Below are 22144 nucleotides of genomic sequence, written 5' to 3' on the forward strand. Positions count from 1 at the left end.
CCAGGCATGTGCCCTGACCAGGAATCAAACTGGCAACCCTTAAGTGCATGGGACAATGCCCAACCAACCGAGACACATGTGCCAGGGCTATATCATGTTCATTGATTTGCATATGTCAAGCTATCCTTGCATCTCAGGAGTAAATCCCACTTGATTACATTGTATGATCCATTTAATGTGCTCTTGCATTTGGTTTGCTAGTATTTTGTTGGATTTTTGCATCAGTGTTTATTAAGGACTAGAGGCCCGGTGCACAAAAATTTGTGCCCTTGGGGGAAGGGGGAGTCCCTCAGACCGGCCTGTGCCCTCTCTCAGTCTGGGACCCCTCGGGAGATAACGACATGCTGGCTTAGGCCTACTCCCGGGTGGCAGAAGGCAGGCCCAATCCCTAGGTGCAGCCCCTGGTCGGCCTCAGAGCAGGGCCGATTGGGGAGTTGGGGCGCCGCCCCCTGTCATGCACAGAGCAGGGCAGATTGGGAGGTTGCGATGCCACCCTCAGTCATGCTCAGGGTACGGCCGATGGGGGGTTGGGGCACCGCCCCGTCACACTCAAGGCAGGGTCGATGGGGAGGTTGCAGTGCCACCCCCTGTCACGCACAGAGCAGGGCCCATCGGGGATTGGGGCTCCATACCCTGTCATGCACAGAGCAGGGTCAATCAGGGGGTTGGGGAGCTCCCCCCTGTCACTCACAGAGTAGGGCCGATAGGGGAGTTGGGCCACCGCCCCCTGTCACACTCAGGGCAGGGCGGATCAGGGGGTTGGGGCGCCGCCCTCTATCACCCACAGAGCAGGGCCAATCAGGGGTTTGGGGCGATGCCACTGTCACACTCAGGGCAGGGCAGATGGGGAGGTTATGACTCTACCCCATCACACACAGAGCAGGGCCCGTGGGGGGGCGGGGGGGGGTTGGCTCTATCACCCACAGAGCAGGGCCGATCAGGTGGTTGGGGCGCCGCCACTGTCACACTCAGGGCAGGGCCAATGGGGAGGTTATGGCTCTACCCCATCACACACAGAGCCGGGCCTGTGGGGGGCGGGGGGTTTGGGGCCCCACCCCCTGTCACACACACAGCTGCAGGGCGATCAGGGGTTTGGGCGCTGCCCCCTGTCATGCTGATCCCGGTGCCGGGAGGCCTCTCAGCTCCGCTGATCCCAGTGCTGGGAGGCATATTACCCTTTTACTATAGAGGCCTGGTGCATGGGTGGGGCTGGCTGGTTTGCCCTGAAGGGTGTCCTGGATCAGGGTGGGGGTCCCCACTGGGGTGCCTGGCCAGTCTGGGTGAGGGGATGATGGCTGTTTGCAGCTGGTCACACACCCTTCAGGGTGGGGATCCCCACTGGGGTGCCTGGCCAGTCTGGCTGAGGGGCTGAGGGCTGTTTTCAGGCTCGGACTGAAGCTCCCAACCGCTCCGTTTTTTCTTTTTTTTTTTTTTTATCCTGGGCCAGCTTTAGCTCTGAGGCCTCGGCTGCTGAAAACAGGTTTCCGGCCTTTGTTTACTGTCTGTATTGGATACAATGTTGCAGTCCGGCTGGCTGAAGCTCCGCTGAGTAAAGCAGGTTTCTGGGGGTTTTTTAGCTTCTTTATTCGCAACATAGTTGCTGAGATTTGCAGCTGAGAGGCCGGCAAGTCAGGCGGGGAACGTTGGAGTTCTCCTGAAGCAAGCAAGCCTCCCTGTTCGCATCAGCTGCCTGGCTGCCGGCCGCCATCTTGGCTGCCAGTTAATTTGCATATCTCCGCCCTACTCTGTGAGTGACAGGGGGATTAGCCAATGGGAAGGGTAGCGGAGTGACACTAATTACCATGTTTCTCTTTTATTAGTGTAGATATTGGCATGTAGTTTCTTGTTATGTCTTTATCTGCCTTACATGTCAAGGTAGTGCTGGCCTTGTAAAATGAGTTTGCAACTATTCCTTTTAATCAGTTTTTTAAAGAGTTTGAGAAGGATTGGTATTTATTCTTCTTTAAGTGTTTGGTAGCATTCACCAGTGAAGCCATCTGCTCCTGGACTTCTCTGTGGTGGAAGATTTTTGATTTAATCTTTATACTCATTATTGTTCTGTTTAGATTTTTCTGTTTCTTCGTGGTTCAGTCAAATGTTAGGTTGGGTTGTTTGAGATCTTTCTAGGTTATTTGTATGGCAGAAATATTATATGTAATTAGTGTCATTTACAAAGCAGTGTTATTTTGACATTATGACACATAGTGTTTCAGAAATACTCAAAGTATTTTTTTTTTAAGTGCATTTCCTGAGCACTGTGATTTTGGTTTTTATTAGTTATACTAAAGGCCTGGTGCACAAAAATTTGTGCACTCGGTGGTGAGGGGTCCCTCAGCCCAGCCTGTGCCCTCTTGCAGTCTGGGACCCCTCGGGGGATGACCACCTGCTGGCTTAGGCCTGCTCCCCCGGGGATTGGGCCTAAGATGGCAATCAGACATCCCTCTAGCAGCCCGGTAGCCCTCGGGAAATGTCCACTTGCCAGCGGGGAGCAGGCCTAAGCTTCAGTCAGACATCCTAAGCGCTGCTGAGGAGGCAGGAGAGGCTCCCACCACCACTGCTGTACTGGCAGCTATCAGCCTGGCTTGTGGCTGAGCAGAGCTCCCCCATGTGGGAGCGCACTGACCACTAGAGGGCAGCTCCTGCATTGAGCGTCTGCCCCCTGGTGGTCAGTGTGTGTAATAGTGACCAGTCATTCCCAGTCTTTGCTGTTAGGGTCAGTTTGCATATTACCCTTTTACTATATAGGATAGAGGCCTGGGACATGGGTGGGGTCGGCTGGTTTGCCCTGAAGGGTGTCCCAGATCAGGGTGGGGGTCCCGCTTGGGTGCCTGGCCAGCCTGGGAGAGGGGCTGATGCCTGTTTGCAGCTGGTCACACCCCCTTCAGGGTGGGGGTCCCCACTGGGGTGCCTGGCCAACCTGGATGAGGGGCTGATGGCTGTTTTCAGTCTGGCCACACCCCCTTTTAGGGTGGGGGTCCCCACTGGGGTGCCTGGCCAGGCTGGGTGAGTGGCTGAGGGTTGTTTTCAGGCTGGCCAGCAACTGAAGGTCCCAGCCTATCCTTTTTTTCTTTTTATCCTGAGATTTATTTACCTTTTATAATTGAAACATTGTTGCCGTCACTGGCGCTCCCAGCTCTGAGGCCGCGGCCAGCTGAAAGCAGATGTCTGGGGTTTGTTTAGCTTCTATAATTAAAACATTGTTGCTTTCAGGCTCAGAGCCGAGCCGCAGCAGGCAGAGAACCTTGGCTTCCTCCATCACTGGAGCAAGCAAGCCTCCTGTTCGCTTCAGCTGCGTGGCTGCCGGCCGCCATCTTTGTTGGCAGTTAATTTGCCTATCGCCCTGATTAGCCAATGGGAAGCGTAGCGAAGGTACGGTTAATTACCCTTTTTGTCTTTTATTAGATAGGAGTAAGTCCAGATTACGTCATTGTTACCAGTTCAGTTTCTAGTTTCTGATATTATCAACTATATTTTATTGACTGTGAAATGTCAATGATCTGATAGTTTACTAGTGTATAAAAAGGAAGTGTTTTTTAAAAATAAATTGCTTATGTCACACACTAGTCTTTAAAAGAGAAGCCTAGGTTTGGAAAACAGTAGACTTCCTTAATATCTAATTTTAGTGTTCATGTGGAAACATTATTTGTATGTATGTGTATTTTTATAACATCATTCCAGAAAAAGTTAAGAGGTTGCATACTTTTTAATTAAATTATTGCAACTTGGATTTTCTTTATACTTTTTATACATGCCTCAATTTTCTTCTTTTTTTGAAGTATAATTGACATATAACAGCCGTGGGCAAACTACGGCCCGCGGGCCGGATCTGGCCCGCTTGAAATGAATAAAACTAAAAAAAAAAAAGACCGTACCCTTTTATGTAATGATGTTTACTTTGAATTTATATTAGTTCACACAAACACTCCATCTATGCTTTTGTTCCAGCCCTCCGGTCTAGTTTAAGAACCCATTGTGGCCCCGGAGTCAAAAAGTTTGCCCACCCCTTACATATAATATTATATAAGTTTCAGGTATATGACATTGATTTAGTATTTATGTACATTATGAAATGACCACCAAGATAAAGTTTACTCACCTTTAATCACCATACAAAGTTATTACAATATTATTGACTATATTCCTGATGCTTTACATTACATTCCCATGACTTATTTTATAATTGTAAGTTTATACCTCCTAATCCCCTGCACTTCTTTTGCCCATCACCCCTGCAGCCACCAGTTTGTTCTCTGTATCTGAGTCTCTTCCTGTTTTGTTTTGATTTAGATTCCACATATAAGCATACCTTGTTTTTCTTCTAACTTTAATTTATATTTTTATTTCAAGACCTTATCTTTCTATTTTATCATAATTCCTACACCTTGTGCATATTTATGGAAAATGTTCAAGAAGAACCAAAAAAATGATTTTGTCTGTGAGTCACAGTAGGGCAGGTTAGATGGAGGAATTAGATGGTATTATTTAGCTTATCTTAACACATTTAAATTATTTCCAGCATGAGATTATGCTGACAGTGAGAGGTTTGGGTTAGGAAGTATCTGTCCTCTGTAGTAACAGCAGTCATGAAAGACAAAGAGTATTTGGCTATTGAAATTGATTAGTAAGAATATGTTCAGAGACTTATGCAACAGAGAAGTCGTTCTAGTTCTAGGCCCCAGCATAAAATTTTAGAGGACTGTGTACAATTTCAACAAAAACTTCAAATAAAAAATATTCATTTCTAATAGTGATAGTATTTTTTAAAAAGAAATGTATATTATTTTATTTACTTTTTAATATCCATATATTCTTTTTCTCTGAAAAAAAAATTCTTACGCAAATAATACAGGCAAATAGTTAAAAGATCTATTAGAACAGAAAGATTGGTAGTGAAAACCATAGCTCATTCTCTAGATGCATCCACATTTTACTGTTTCTCTAGTCCTAATTGTTTCCTCTATATAGACATTTTCACTTCTTATGATAAATGACAATTTATCTTACACTATTCCGCCATCCACTTTTAAGAAGAGATATACTGTGATTTCCATATCTTTCTTTAACCATTACTATACCTGCATATAATATACTTAAGGCTTCATACCTTATTTCAGCAAATATGACAGGCCTCTTATTAAATGAGACATACAGTATCCTATCTAATAATAGACATACATGGTAATTGACCGTACCTTTGCTACGCCTCCCATTGGCTAATCAGCAAGATATGCAAATTAACCGCCAACAAAGATGGCAGTTAATTTGCATACATAGGCGTGAAGCGGCAAAGCGAAGACTGAAGGCAGCTCTGGCCGGAGCAGCAAGGGCTGTGAAGGCGGCTCCGGCCACAGCAGCAAGGGCTGAAGGTGGCTCTGGCCGGAGCGAAGGCCTGGGTCCTGGGTGCCGGAGGAAAACTGGTGCCGGCAGCCAGGGGAAGGGAAGGCCTATTGCACGAATCTTTTCGTGCAACAGGCCTCTAGTTTATTAAATAAGGAGATATATACAGGCTTGTGTTTTTATTCAAAATTCTCTTTTTCTCTACCTCCAAACCTGTTAGATATATTTTGTTTTATATTATCCAGGTTGCTAACATTCATAGTCTGTTTAGTAGTTAAATCTTATGTGCTTTTTCTATGGGTTGGTTCCAAATGTTGAAATACGTAACAACATTAACATTTTTATAGTAACACAACAGGGAAAGGGTTTATAAAATTGAAGTACTATCCAGCATATAGAAAGAGGATCATAAGTTTCTGGCAAGACAAGGCAAAACTAGTTACCATTTTGGTATTGATCTGGGTCACCTGTGATATAGAGATATCTTTGGTATTTTAGAAGTTGTAGATTCAAAGATGAGGCTCTGTTGTAGTTAGTGAAGTAGTAACTTGGAATCAGGATTCCAGCTTCCTTTTATATTACCTTGGCAAACTCGCTTAACATCTGTGATCTTCAGTTTCTCATCTATGAAATGTGTTTCCTACTTTACAAGGTTGTCAAAATAAGTTAAATAAGGTGTAGAAATAAGTAAAAGTTCTTAGCAAGTTGTAAAGGGTTGTATATGTGTAAAGTATTATTGGGCTTCTGGTGAAATAAGAAAGATTGGAAAGCAGTCAAGTTTTGGCTCATTTACTATAATTTGTGAACCATTTACTGTTGTAAAGAGCTAAAACTTACAGTGAAATTAATTTTATGTTTTCCTATGATTTATATAATTTCAGTTATGTAGCATAGTGATTAAGTACATAGGATTATATCTCATGTTAATAAGTAAATTTAAAAATTTTTAAATCACTAAAAATGTTTTTGATATAAGAAGCATGAACAATGATGACTAAGAGCAAGAAGGGGAAATTGAAGAGAGGAAGCGACCTACAAAAGATCCCTGAATTTATAACTTATCAAAGAAATCTAGATACTTGGGATTACATTTCTGTGCTTATAAAACTGGCTTAATCTATAGAAAGTGTTTGAATTTGGATATAACTAGTTTTACATTTTGTTTTGCCACCCACTAGCTATGTATAAATTTAAGGTGTACAACATGTTACTTTGATACACTTATATAGTGTAATATGATTGCCTTTGTAATTTTTCACATTACATAATTATAGTAAACTATTGTTGTCTATATACATTACACTGTGCATTAGATCTCTATGGCTTATTTACTACTTAGTGAAGGTTTGTACCTACCCTTAAACAACATCAATCTTATACCACCACTCCCATCCCTTGGTAACTATGATTTTACTCTCTGTTTTTTATGAGTTTGACTTTTTTAGATTCTACATAAGTGATATATAGTATTTGTCTTTCTCTCTCTGACTTATCTCACTTAGCATAATGTGTTCAGGGTCCATCCATGTTGTTAGAAGGCAGGATATACTCCTTTCTCATGGCTGAGTAATATTCCATTGTAAATACATATCACACCTTTTTATACATTCATTTGTTGAAGAGCTTTAGGTTGTTTTCATATCCTGTCTATTGTGAATAATGTTGCAAAAAACATGAGAGTGCATATATCTATTCAAAACTCTGTTTTCCTTTCCTTTGAGTATATATCCAAAAGTGGAACTGCTAGATTATATTGTACATCTATTTTTAATTTTTTGAAGAACCTCCATATTGTTTTCCATAGTGATTGGACCAATTTACATTTTCACTGACAGTGTGTAAGGGTTCCCTTTCACTACATCATCATCAGTACATCACCTTTTGTCTCTTATCTTATTGATGAAAGCTATTCTAACAGGTGTGAAGTGATAGCTCATTGTGGTTTTGATTTGCATTTCTCTGGTGATTACTGATATTGAACATCTTTTTGTGTGCCTGTTGACTACTTTGATGTCTTTGGGAAAATGTCTAGTTGTAATTTGAGACTATTATATATGAGGAGAAAGTTGGAGAAATTTCACAAAAATTCAAACAATGTGTGAGGAAGGTCTTATTACTAATATGTATATATATTCTCCACTTTTATATAAGTTCTCAATTAGATAAGCATTTGGACTAATAGGAAATCAACCCTTATTGGAACAAAAAAAAACACACACCATTTTCAGGTATTTGTATTTGACTAGCGTTTTTCTAAAATCATCTGTCTGGATAAAATTCTTTCTGTGCATATGTTTTACATTCTTCTTCCTACCTACCACTACCTAGTGCTCTTATACAGGTTTTAGCAGTTTAAAAATTAATATCATAAAAAAAGTAAAGTTGAAAATAAGGACTAGTTATCAAATGAAGAAAGGATTGGTGTCCAGGTGCTTTGCTTTGGCAGTAGTTAATAAGCCACTTATGATAAAGCTTTAAATATTTTGAAGTGCTACTAGAACAGTGGTTCTCAACCTTCCTAATGCTGCGACCCTTTAATACAGTTCCTCATGTTGTGGTGACCCCCAACCATAAAATTATTTTCGTTGCTACTTCATAATTGTAATTTTGCTACTGTTATGAATTGTAATGTAAATATCTGATATGCAGGATGTATTTTCATTGTTACAAATTGAACATAATTAAAGCATAGTGATTAATCACAAAAACAATATGTAATTATATATGTGTTTTCTGATGGTCTTAGGCGACCCCTGTGAAAGGGTCGTTTGACCCCCAAAGGGGTCACGACCCACAGATTAAGAACCGCTGTACTAGAAGAACCATCTCTTTCTCCCCTATTAGTTGTCCCCATAAGCTTTGTCTAGCAACCAACTTTTCAGGCCCATTCTTTGAGAGCCACTGAAATGTTGTGGTAGTTTTGTTGACTTGTTAAGGTTTTTCATTATTTTACTCTATTCTACATGTCTAACTGTATTTCCCACCATTCTCCCTATGGATTCTATAGAACCACTACTGATTTCTCAAATGTGATGGGTTCTAAATTACCTCATTATTTTACACATTCTCTCTTCCTCATTTCTTCTTTGTTAAGCTATAGATTAACTCCCATAGGTAGTTAGAAGTTTCCTCTACTGTTTCCATAGCACTTTCTAATTTTTTTTCCCCTCAGAATTTGGATTTCTAAAGCAATCAAACATCAAAAATCATTAAATCAGAATGCTTTTATAAGATGAGGAAAGTTTAAGGAAATATATAGCTAGAGACCATTCATATTATTATATCACTGTTATTAGTAACTAAATAATCTCAACAACTGTGAATAGAAAACTTACCATAAAGTTAGATCTTTCAATAAACTTTGCATAGATAATGAAAGTATTTGCCATTATAAGCCTTCATTTTGCTTTCTCTGTGGTCAGCAGCTTCCTCTATCACTTCCATTAGTTATCTATTTACCTGGCTTAAGAGATAATGATAATTACATTGCCATTTGCTTTAGTCTCCTGAAATAGGAAGTTAAGAGATTAGCACATTGTACTGCAATTATTTTCTAGTATGTTTCCATTCGAACTAGATTAGGAACTCTAAAAAGAAATAGTGTTCTTATTTATGTTCATATCTCAAAGCTCCTGGTATTTTAGAGGCTTAATAAATTACTAGAGGCCCAATGCATGAAATTTGTGCAAGGGGCTCGGCTTCCGCCATTGCGGCTTCGTTCTGAAGGTTGTCAGTTCTAATTAGCATATTACGCTTTTATTATTATAGACTAGAGGCCCAGTGCACAAAAATTTGTGCACTCGGGGGGAATAAAGGGTCCCTCAGCCCGGCCTGTGCCCTCTCACAGTCTGGGACCCCTCAGGGGATGACCACCTGTTGGCTTAGGCCCGCTCCCCAGGGGATTGGGCCTAAGATGGCAATCAGACATCCCTCTGGCAGCCCAGCAGCCCTTGGGGGATGTCCACTTGCCAGCGGGGAGCAGGCCTAAACTGCAGTCAGACATCCTTAGCGATGCTGAGGAGGCAGGAGAGGCTCCCACCACCACCGCTGTACTGGCAGCTATCAGCCTGGCTTGTGGCTGAGCAGAGCTCCTCCCATGTGAGAGTGCCCTGACCACCAGAGGGCTGCTTCTGCATTCAGCATCTGCCCCCTGGTGGTCAGTATGTGTCATAGTGATCAGTCATTCCCAGTCCTTCTGCTGTTAGGGTCAGCTTCCATATTACCCGTTTACTATATAGGATAGAGGCCTGGTGCACAGGTGGAGGCTGGCTGGTTTGCCCTGAAGGGTGTCCCGGATCAGGGTGGGGGTCCCGCTTGGGTGCCTGGCCAGCCTGGATGATGGGCTGATGGCTGTTTGCAGCTGGTCACACCCCCTTCAGGGTGGAGGTCCCGCTTGGGTGCCTGGCCAGCCTGGATGAGGGGATGATGGCTGTTTGCAGCTGGTCACACCCCCTTCAAGGTGGGGGTCCCCACTGGGGTGCCTGGACAGCCTGGATGATGGGATGATGGCTGTTTTCAGCTGGTCACACCCCCTTCAGGGTGGGGGTCCCCACTGGGGTGCCTGGCCAGTCTGGGTGAGGGGCTGAGGGCGGTTTTCAGGCTGGTGGGTGACTGAAGCTCCCAGCCTCTCCTTTTTTCTTTTTTTTTATTATTCTGGGATTAATTTACCTTCTATAGCTGTCACTGGAGCTGAGAGCAGGCTCCAGCTCTGAGGCTGTTGCCGGCTGAAAGCAGGTACCTGGGTTTGTTTAGATTCTATAATTGAAACTCTGTTGCCATCACTGGCCGCTCTAAGCTCTGAGGCCGCGTTAGCTGAAAGCAGGTTTCTGGGGTTTGTTTAGGTTCTATAATTGCAACATTGTTTCATCCGGAGCTCAGAGCTGAGCTGCGGCAGGCGGGGAATGTTGACTTCCTCCATCACTGGAGTAAGCAAGCCTCATGTTCATGTTCACTTCACCTGCCTGGCTGCCAGCCGCCATCTTGGCTGGCAGTTATTTTACATATCTCGCTGATTAGCCAATGGGAAGGGTAACAAAGTTATGGTTAATTACCATGTTTCTCTATTATTAGATAGGATGATTGAACCAGAGGCTAGTGCACGAATTCGTGCATAGGTGGGGTCCGGCCAGCCCGGCTCTTCGGAAGAAGGAGATGGCAGAAGGTTGGCTGGCCGGCCCACCCAGATCGGGGCTGATCAGGGCCGGTCAGCTGGGGGGAGGGGCCGAGAGGGAATGGGCTGGGGGACCGATCAAGGGTCAGGGGCCATGGGAGGTTGGCCAGCCAACCCCACCCCCAATTGGTTTGGAGAGGGCCAATCGGGGGCAGAGCTGGCTGGGGCGAGGGGCTGCAGGCCAATTGGGGTGGTGGGGGCTGATTGGAGGTGGGGCCGGCTGTGGGGAGGGGCTGCAGGAGGTTGGCCGGAGGTTCGCTGGCCACAGTGGGCGTCATAGTGACTGGTCATTCTTGTTGTTACGGCATTCTGGTTGCTAGCTTTTTATAGATGAATGCTCATTTGTTCACAAAATAAGAGATACCAATGCTAGCTGTTTAACCAAACAAAATGCTGAAAGATAGTGAGAGAAATAAAATATAAATTATGACTAAATGTAAAAATGTATAGGTCTGTATCACAAGTCACTTACTAAAGTTGTAGATCTGCCATTTGGGTTAGCAGATAACTGAGATGCAGAGTGAAAATAGAGTCATTTCAGCAAGGAAATAGGACAATAAATCAAGAAGTTAGATGAAAGTTCATTTATTCAGTAAATAATTGCTGAGTGCCTATTATGTATAAAACATAGTGCCTACTCGTAAATTAAAGCAATGAAAAAAGTAGTTCCTAAGCTTATAGGCAGAGTATCAACTAGTAAATATTAAAAGCAGAGAGGGCTTCAGACTCAAGACAAACTGAGCATCCCGTATGCTTGGGGTTTTTTGTTTCCAATACTCTTTAGTAATCCTATCTGATAATAGAGAAACATGGTAATTAACCGTAACTTTGCTACCCTTCCCATTGGCTAATCAGCGAGATATGCAAATTAACTGCCAACCAAGATGGCGGCCGGCAGCCAGGCAGCTGAAGCGAACATGAGGCTTGCTTGCTTCAGTGATGGAGGAAGCCAAGGTTCCCCGCCTGCCGCTGCCCAGCTCTGAGCTGCACTCTAAGAAACAATGTTGCAAATATAGAAGCTAAACAATCCCTAGATATCTGCTTTTAGCAGTGGAGGTCTCAGAGCTGGAGCGGGCTCTCAGCTCCAGTGACAGCTATAGAAGGTAAATAAATCTCAGAATAAAAAAAAAGGAGAGGTTGGGAGCTTCAGTCGCCTGCCAGCCTGAAAACGGCCCTCAGCTCCTCACCCAGGCTGGCCAGGCACCCCAGCGGGACCCCCAACCTGATCCAGGACACCCTTCAGGGCAAACCAGCCGGCCCCCACCCGTGCACCAGGCCTCTATCCTATATAGTAATATGCCTCCCAGCACCGGGATCAGCAGAGCCGCGAGGCCTCCCGGCCTGGGATCAGCAGAGCCTCCCAGCACCGGGATCAGCGGAGCCATGAGGCCTCCCGGCCTGGGATCAGCGGTGCCACGAGGCCTCCTGGCCTGGGATCAGCGGAGCCTCCCAGCACCAGGATCATCGGAGCCGCGAGGCCTCCTGGCCTGGGATCAGCGGAGCCTCCCAGTCCCGGAATCAGTGGAGCCGCGAGGCCTCCTGGCCTGGGATCAACGGAGCTGTGAGGCCTCCCAGCACTGGGATCAGCGGAGCCGCAAGGCCTCCTGGCCCCTGGAGCAGCGTGACAGGGGGCAGCGCCCAAACCCCCTGATCGCCCTGTGGCTGTGTGTGACGGGGCAGGGCCACAATCTCCCTATCCACCCTGCTCTGTTCATGACAGGGGAAGTCGCCCAACCCCCTGATTGGCCCTGCTCTGTGCCTGATAGGGGGGAGCTCCCCAAACCCCTGATTGGCCCTGCTCTGTGTGTGACAGGGTGCAGCGCCCCAACCCCCCCATGGGCCCTGCTCTGTGTGTTACAGGGTGCGGCACCCCAACCTCCCCATCAGCCCTGTCCTGAGTGTGACAGGGGGGAGTGCCCCAACCCCCTGATTGGCCCTCTCTGTGTCTGATAGGGGGGAGCTCCCCAACCCCCTGATCGGCCCTGCTCTGTGTGTGACAGGGTGCGGCGCCCCAACCCCCCCATGGGCCCTGCTCTGTGTGTTACAGGGTGCGGCACCCCAACCTCCCCATCAGCCCTGCCCTGAGTGTGACAGGGGGGAGTGCCCCAACCCCTTGATCGGCCCTGCTCTGTGGGTGACAGGGGGTGGCACCTCAACCCCCTGATTCGCCCTGCTCTGTGTGTGACGGGCCAGTGCCCCAACTCCCCTATCGGCCCTACTCTGTGCGTGACAGGTGGGAGCTCCCCAGCCCCCTGATCGGCCCTGCTGGGTGTGTGACAGGGTACGGAGCCCCAACCACCCTGATGGGCCCTGCTCTGAGTGACAGTGGGCAGCGCCCCAACCCCCTGATCGGCCGGCTCTGTATGTGATGGTTGGCGCCACAACCCCTTGATCCGCCCTGCTCTGTGTGTAACAGGGGCTGGCACCGCAACCTCCCCTTCGACCCTGCCTTGAGTGTGACAGAGGGCGGTGCCCCAACCCCCCAATCGGCCCTGCTCTGAGCCCAACCAGGGGCTGCAGGGCAGTCACCTAGGGATTGGGCCTGCCCTCTACCACCTGGCAGTGGGCCTAAGCCAGCAGGTCGTTATCTCCCAAGGGGTCCCAGACTATGAGAGGGCACAAGTGGGGCTGAGGGGGAACCCCCCCCCCCCGCCAGTGCACAAATTTTTGTGCACCGGGCCTCTAGTCTATACTAATAAAAGCCTAGGTGGTCCTCACACGTGACGTCACAAGATGGGTGCCACAAGTTGGTCACATACACAGCAGAGGCGGGGTCCGGTGGCTGCTCTGCGCGGTGAGGCCTGGGGGTCCCGCAGCTCCTCGCAGCGTGGAGGAGACAGGTCCCGGTGGAGGAGGTGGGTCGCAGGAGGGGAGGGCAGTTGGGCAATCAGGCCAGCAGGGGAGGGCAGTTGTGGGCAGTCAGTCCATCACAGGAGGGCAGTTGGGGGCAATCAGGCCTGCAGGGGAACAGTTAGTCATCAATCAGGCCAGCAGGGGAGTGGTTAGGGGATGATCAGGCTGGCAGGCAGAAGCAGTTAGGGGCAATCAGGCAGGCAGGCAGGTGAGCAGTTAGGATCCAGTGGTCCCGGATTGTGAGAGGGATCCCAGATTGGCAAGGGTGCAGGTCGGGCTGAGGGACACCACCCACCGCCCCCCCCCCCACCCCCGCACGAATTTCGTGCACCAGGCCTCTAGTAGCAGTATAAAAGCACAAAAAGGTAACAGACAAATATTTCAACAAATTTTTGAAGGACAGAAAACACAAGTGAGAGCTAAACTACCTTCTGGAACACCTTCCAGGATTTTTGGCAGGTGTAACAGATGAAGGGAAGTAAAAGGTGGGCCTGAAAACAGAGATAAAGGTTTGTAATTGGGTAAGCTGTGGTATAGTTGGGCACTCAGGCCCAAATACAGAATGTAAGGAAGATTACTATTTACCTTAGGACAGAATCCTCAGGGCTATTCTCTAAATACTAGAGGCCCAGTGCACGGATTGGTGCGCTGGTGGGGTCCCTCAGTATGGCCTGTGGGTATCGGGCCAAAACCTACTCTCTGACATCTCCCAAGGGGTCCCGGATTGCGAGAGGGCACAGGCCAGGCCAAGGGACCCCTCTTGTGCACTATCGGGGCCGGGGAGGGACCACAGGAGGGCTCCAGGGTGTGCCTGGCCCACCTCGCCCAGTCCCAATCAGCCAGACCCCAGCAGCAAGCTAACCTACCGGTCGGTGTGTCCGCCCCCTGGTGGTCAGTGCACGTCATAGTGACTGGTCAAATGAATGGTCAGACACTTAGCATATTAGGATTTTATTTTATAGGATATTGCCCTGGGGTATTAACACTCTAGAGTAAAACATTCATTCTTTTCCTTTCTTTTTTTGTTTTGTTTAGTGGTTAAAACAAAAAAACATAACATGAAATCTGCCCTTTTAACAAATGTTTAAGGGTACAGTACAGTGTTGTTAACTATATGCACATTGTTATACAGAAAGTCACTGGAATTTTTTCATCTTGCATGACTGAAACTCTATATCAGTGATGACGAACCTTTTGAGCTCGGCGTTTCAGAATTTTGAAAAACCCTAACTTAACTCTGGTGCCGTGTCACATATAGAAATTTTTTGATATTTGCAACCATAGTAAAACAAAGACTTATATTTTTGATATTTATTTTATATAGTTAAATGCCATTTAAAAAAGAAAAATCAACCAAAAAAATGAGTTCACATGTCACCTCTGACACACATGTCATAGGTTCGCCATCACTGCTCTATACCATAAAAAGCAATTTCTCATTTCCCCCTCCTCTCAGCCCCCTAGCAACCACCTTTCTACTCTCTGCTTCGATGAGTTTGACTATTTTAGATAAACTTAATAGAAGTAGAATCATCCTGTATTTGACCAGCCTATTTCATGTAGCATCAGTCCTCACAGTTCATTCATGTTGTATTGTATGACAGGATTTCTTTCTTTTTTAAGTCTGAAAATATTCCATCCTATACCTCATTTTCTTTATCTGTTCATCCATTAATGGACATTTAGGTTGTTTCTACCTCTTGGCTACTGTGATATTGCTGCAATGAAAATGGGAATGCATATATGTCTTTGAGATCCTGTTTTCCAGAAGTGGGATTGCTGGATCAATGGTAGTTCTATTTCTAGTTTTTTGAGGAACCTCCATATTGTTTTCAGTAGCGGATACACCATTTTACATTCTCATCAACAGCGTACACCGGTTCCATTTTCTCCACTAGTGCTGACCATATTCATAATACTATATGAAGTAAGAAATATGAGACATGAATTTTGCCTTCAATAAGTTTCTGTTCCTTCCTCCTGAAATGCTCTTTCTTTCCATCTTTATTTGACTAACATTTTTTCATGGTATTTCAACTCAAATGCTATATTGTCAACAAAGCTTTCCTGACTCCACAAACTAGGCTCATCCTCATATTATAAGATGCCATAGCTGCCCTTCTCTGTAACACTCAGTGTAGATGTAATTTACAGAATTATATGGAGGCATTTATGTATTTTTTATGTGTCAGGTGACTCCCTTATGTGGACACCCTCCTTACCTTACTTGGGCACAATCAGAATGTGTCAGCCTGCCGACACTCACTTTCTCCCCTATATGAAAGTTTTCTCTTCTCTTTTGGACTCCTACACTCTACATGATGCCTCTCTACAAGGACACCTTCCTTACCTAATTTGAACTCCAGCTCTCCAGCGTTAGGTACCCTCCCATACAGTTGCCCCCCTCGTCTTGCGTGGCTCCCAATTCCTCACTCTAAGTCACCCCTTCTCCTAGACTGTCCTCCTCACCCTGCTCAGGTTCTGACACTTCACTACAGGCTGCCCTTCTCACCAGGCACAGGCTCAAACATCAGACTACCACCCAATGTGAACAGACTACCCTCCTATTCCAGTTGGACCCTTATATCCCACTCGGGGCTTGCTGACCCACAGGGATGCCCACCTGGCTTTATCTCTGGCTTAAACATCTCCAGTTTCTTTGATGGATTCTCATATCATGTTATATCTGAGGATAGAGAAATAAGACAGCAGGTGGGCTGCTGGAGTGACTTGGCACCAACAACTCAGAGGGCAGACCAAACTTGATAGGCTAAGGACATGGTCTTTGAGATTGCTCTCACTTCAGACACCAGCTGCAAGTTTAGGTGTCCACAAACTACCCTCACTTCTAACCAGCTGGCTATAAATTTCGGTTCCTGTATTACCCCTGCCAGTTTGATAATTCACTAAAATACGTCATATAACTCAGGAAAGCATTCTACTTATCTTACAGTTTTATTATATAGGATAAAATTAGAACCTAAAGAAGAAATGCATAAGGCAAGATCTGGGAGGAGCCTAGATTTGTAAGACTTCTGTTATTCTCTCCCCATGGAGTCAGGATGCATTACCCTCCCAGAAAATTGATATGTTACAAAATATAGCATATTGCCAACCAGGGAAGCTCACCCAAACTTTAATATCCAAAGTTTTTATTTGTGTTTTATTACATAGCCATGATTGATTGAATCATCATCTCAAGCCCCTTGCCCTTCCCTGGAGATTGGATTTACATCATGTGGCTAAAAGTCCCAGCTCTCTAATCATGTGGTTGGTCTTACTGGTGTGGCCAACTCCCATCCTGAATCTCCTTAGCATAAACTATCTGGGGGCCCACCTTGAATCACCTCATTAACAAACTCTCAGGGCCCACTATGAATAACAGAGACACTTCTGTCAGTGGGAAATTCCAAGGATTCAGAGATCACCTCCCAGGAAATCAGGGACAATGACCAGCCAGATTCCTTTTTCTTATTATTTTGTTTAATTTATTTTTTTAAAGTATATTTTATTGTTGATAGTATTACCGATATCTCCCATTTTCCCCAGCTAGATTCTTTTTTTTTCTTTAAAAATTTTTATTTTTATTTTTTTTAATTAAATCTTTATTGTTCAGATTATTACATTTGTTCCTCTTTTTCTCCCCATGACTCCCCTCCTCCCAGTTCCCACCCCACCCTCCGCCCTCACTCCCCACCCACTGTCCTCATCCATAGGTGCACGATTTTTCTCCAGTCTCTTCCCGCATCCCCCACACCCCTTTCCCCCCCAAGAATAGTCAGTCCACTCCCTTTCTATGCCCCTGATTCTATTATAATCACCAGTTCATTCTGTTCATCAGATTATTTATTCACTTGATTTTTAGATTCACTTGTTGATAGATGTGTATTTGTTGTTCATAATTTGTATCTTTACCTTTTTCTTCTTCTTCCTCTTCCTAAAGGATGCCTTTCAGCACTTCATATAATACTGGTTTGGTGGTGATGAACTCCTTTAGCTTTTTCTTATCTGTGAAGCTCTTTATCTGACCTTCAATTCTGAATGATAGCTTTGCTGGATAAAGTAATCTTGGTTGTAGGTTCTTGGCATTCATCACTTTGACTATTTCTTGCCACTCCCTCTGGCCTGCAAAGTTTCTGTTGAGAAATCCACTGACAGTCATATGGGTACGCCCTTGTAGGTAACTGAGTTTCTTTCTCTTGCTGCTTTTAAGATTCTCTCTTTGTCTTTTGCTCTTGGCATTTTAATTATGATGTGTCTTGGTGTGGTCCTCTTTGGATTCCTTTTGTTTGGGGTTCTCTGCGCTTCCTGGACTTGTAAGTCTCTTTCTTTCACCAGGTAGGAGAAGTTTTCTGTCATTATTTCCTCAAATAGGTTTTCAGTATCTTGCTCTCTCTCATCTTCTGGCACCCCTATAATTCTGATGTTGGTACGCTTGAAGCTGTCCCAGAGGCTCCTTACACTATCTTTGTATTTTCGGATTCTTTTTTCATTTTGCTTTTCCGGTTGGGTGTTTTTTTGCTTCTTCGTATTTCAGATCTTTGGCTTGATTCTTGCGATCCTCTAGTCTGCTATTGGGAGTCTGTATAATATCCTTTATTTCAGTCAGTGTATGTTTAATTTCCAGTTGGTCTTTTATCATAACATCGAGAGTCTGACTAGATTTCTTGAGGCTCTCACTACATTTATCGGTGGTCTCACCAGTCTTTTTGAGAGCCTCACTAAATTTATCGGCGGCTTCTAGAAAGTTCTTGAAAAACCTTAAATGTGTGGTTTTGAACTCCAAATCCGGTAGTTTGTTTTCCTCCATTTCTGTCATTTGTGTCCTGTTTCTTTGTCTCCGCATTTTTTATGCTTCCCTGTGTTGATAAAGTGGTTTTCCGTGCTAAGTTTCCTCTAGGGCCCAGTGGTGCAGCCTCCCCAATTACCTGTGGAGGACACTCTTGGTGCACCTCCTTGTGGTCTTTGTGCACAGTCTTGTTGTAGTTAAGCTTTGATTGTTGTAGGTAACACTGGGAGGGTTTGACCTCCAGGCCAATTGGCTGTGAGAATCAGCTGTGTCTGCAATGGGAGAACTTCTGTGCTGGAGACACCCCTCCGGGGCAACACTTGCTTCAATGAGGCTTTGGTGCTCACTGAGTCTGCCCCCTGAGTGTGTCCCTTATGGATCCAAGGGGCTGCAAACTGGATGGTCCCACTCTGACCACTGGGCAAACCGGCTCCTGGATCTCTAAGGAGGTGCTAATCTAGCCTCTGCCTGAGGCTACCAGCAAAAGGCTCCGTGCATGGCTTGGGCGGGGCGGGTCCCACAGGATCAACAGGGCGGAGCTAGCAGTTATGGCTGCTCTCAGTCCTGCCCTCAGGGGCTGCTTCTCAGCATCCCGGCAAACGCTGCAAGCACCTCCGAGAGAAAGCTGCCCTCGAGTTCCAACCGTTGCCAGACAGTCCCACTTCTCCCGTCTGAGTCTAGCTTCCTAGAGACTTGCTCGGAACTGGAGCTCAGAGCCTGAGACTCCCTCCTGATTGAAAACAACAACCACACCCTCAGCCGCCAGCCCACTCCACGTGCGCCTCTGTACCTCTGTATTTTACTTCCGCACTTCGCCTCTTCTGAGTCTCAGTGTGCTGTTCTCTTTCCTTCTAATTGTAGAATTTCCACTCAGCCAGCCTTCCTGTGCTTCTGGATGATGTCCGTTCCGTCTTTTAGTTGTATTTTTGAAGTGGTTGTGTGAGGCAGCAATCTCCGGTGTTTACCTATGCCGCCGTCTTGGTTTTTCCCCCAGCTAGATTCTTTATTCCAAGTTTTAGAGGTTACTTTCTAGCAACCAGGAGAAAAGCAAACCAAATTCTTGAAAAGCTAATTTGCTTGCTTCTGTGGTATACATACCAATTTTTTACTTTTAAAATACCTACTTTGTGATTTCCATATTACCTTCCTTGATGATGATATTTGTACAACTAAATAATGGTTATAATGTACTTATCATTTTTTTTCATATAAATGAATAAATTATCAGAAACATTTTAATATTGCTAAATAAAATGATATTGGCGTTGGAGTAATATAATCAAGCTTACGGTGTTTTAAAGTAAAAGTTTTACTTTACTTTTAGTATATTTTGTCCTTTAACTGTCAATTATGTATCTTATTTATTTTAGGTATGTCTTTAGCCTTTCCAGCTTCAGTTCATGATTCTCTGATTTGCAGTAAAACATTTCAAATTCTATATAAAAATGAGGAGGTTGTTTTAAATGATGTTATGATCTTCAAAGTTAAAATGTTGTTGGATGAAAGAAAGGTACATATCTCTTTATATATATTTACATAACTATTTTTTGTAAAACCTCAAGGCATATTTATAACTTTCTATAATATTTTAAAAGTATTTTGTATTTTAATTTTTCTTCAGATTGAAGAAACTCTTGAGGAAATGGGTTTTCTGTTATCCTTGGACCTACACTTTACAGATGGAGATTATTCGTAAGTAGGCAAACAAAACAATTAAAAATCCATAGTTACTCTATTACCTGTTAATATTGGAGTCCTCATTTACTTCTTAGAATTCAGCCTTTCCCCAGTGGTTAGGCCTACTCCTTTGTGCCATGAGCACAAAGTGAAATCAGACAAGACTTATATATTGCTGTCTAATTCAAACATGATACTTTAAAAATTATTTACATTATCAGTTTTTAAAAAGTAATTAAGTAACTAAATGTTTGAATAGTTTACTAGTAAACAGCTTTGCAGAATATTAGCCTTTAGGAAATATTCTATACTTATATGCACATATGTTGCTTTTTCTAGGGCAGATGATCTGAATGCCTTGCAACTAATAAGTAGCCGAACATTGAAGCTGCACTTTAACATCTATAGAGGTCTTCATCATCATGTTAACGTTATGTTTGATTATTTCCACCTTTCTGTTGTGTCTGTTACAGTCCATGCATCTTTGGTTGCACTACACCAGCCACTAATAAGGTAAATTTAACCCAATACCCTGGTTTTTATTAATGTAATATATTTTATTTTTATATTGAAAACAGATACTTTGATAAAGATAACTGAAGAACTAAGGAATTTCTAATTCATAGTTATTTAGTAAATACTTTCATTTTATACTAAAATATCAAATTAATAAAATTGAAGAGCATGGGAACATTTGATTGATAACTTTATTGTTGCAGAAATATGCAGCAGTCATTATCAGATATACTGAACAAGAAAAATGATGCAGTCTGGAAATAACCATACAATATTGTTTAGTGTGAATTTATGTTTTTATGCAGTGCTACACTGTAATTATTCACCCTCTGGAAAAGTATATTCATTTTTTCTTAGATTTTTGTTTCTTGTCTGGGTGGACTAATTTTATCTTCTTAAATCTATACTATACAATAATTCTTGTTTTCTAAGTCATTAGTCAATTTTAATACATCTTGACTAAGTCTTTTAAAATTATTTTATGTATATCACTTTAGCTTAAAAGTGCATAAAATTCTGGATCATAATAAATGCATTGGAGAAATTATTTTTTTTTGTCCACTACCCTGGGGAGATACAATTTCTTTTATTAATGTAAGAATACAATTCAAGCTCTCGTTTTTACAGTAAAACATTATCCTTATGGTATGGGCAATTCATGGACACTTTTCAAATCAGTAATATATGAAAAGACTCCAAATTGATTGGATTTTTAATTGTCTATAATTTCTGACACAAATCTGATTCAAACAACTGATATTAGGGATGATGCTTAAAGGTTATGATATTAGACTAATTTATCAGAACACGGAGTCGGTAATTTTGTAGAATTATCCGCAGAATTTGCAGAAGACCACCACAATTTATTTACTTATTTATTTTTAAATATATTTTATTGATTTTTTACGGAGAGGAAGGGAGAGAGATATAGAGAGTTAGAAACATCAGTGAGAGAGAAACATCGATCAGCTGCCTCCTGCACACCCCCTACTGGGGATGTGCCCACAACCAAGGTACATGCCCTTGACCGGAATCGAATCTGGGGCCCTTCAGTCCGGAGGCCAACACTCTATCCACCGAGCCAAACCAGCCAGGGCAAAACCACCACAATTTAATATATTGCCCACAAGTAAGAGCCTCCTGTGGCATATCTTTACATTGTTTTAAAACTGTGAGAACCTCTTCCATTGTGTTTTCCCATAATCTCTTTTAGAGCAGAGAGCCAGGAAGAGTTCTATTTAATTTGCTTTGCCTTCCTTATTCTCTAGTAAGATCTAGTTCTCTAATAAGTAACTAATGTTTGGCCATCTTTGTCTTACCTCTTAGGCCTTTGAGAGTTTGTTCTCGATTGCTTTTAACTTCTGTAAATAGAACCATGTTGCTATTATATATTATTTTAACATAAACTTCCTCAAAATTTTTTAGATTTAGTTTTAATTAATATGTAATAATATGATAACTGAATGAAACTTTCTGACAAGTGGTTTTTGAAATATAACTTTTAAATAAGTAGTATGTAATACTACTTTTATATGAATTGCGTATTAGGTTTTAATGATAAAAGTTTATTTGTTTATGAAAAACATTCCTGTAGTTTTCTGAATCTCTTATTTTTGTATTTTCAATTAGAATCCCTAACTAAACTAAATCTACCATTCCTTTTTCTTTATAGCACCGGCTTAGTTTCTCTTCTGAAAAATATATAGTTCATAGAGGTTAGCTCAGGTTATTAATGTTGCTTTCTAAGGTCCTGAATACATAGAGTAGCAATATTCATACTAATACTAGTGAGTTAAATGTGT

General features: G+C 43.6%; 1 protein-coding gene across 1 annotated transcript in view; it reads left to right on the forward strand.

Annotated features, from left to right (window-relative positions):
• FAM135A (family with sequence similarity 135 member A) overlaps positions 1-22144 on the forward strand; it is a 102378-nt gene that overhangs the window by 24261 nt on the left and 55973 nt on the right. The window contains exons 3-5 of the mRNA XM_081094484.1: positions 19520-19659; positions 19771-19841; positions 20166-20339. Of these exons, the coding sequence (XP_080950610.1) occupies positions 19520-19659; positions 19771-19841; positions 20166-20339 (385 nt within the window). The remainder of the gene's footprint in view (positions 1-19519; positions 19660-19770; positions 19842-20165; positions 20340-22144) is intronic.

Source organism: Myotis nattereri (genome assembly GCF_964212035.1).
Source record: "Myotis nattereri genome assembly, chromosome: 6".
Classification (NCBI taxonomy): domain Eukaryota; kingdom Metazoa; phylum Chordata; class Mammalia; order Chiroptera; family Vespertilionidae; genus Myotis; species Myotis nattereri.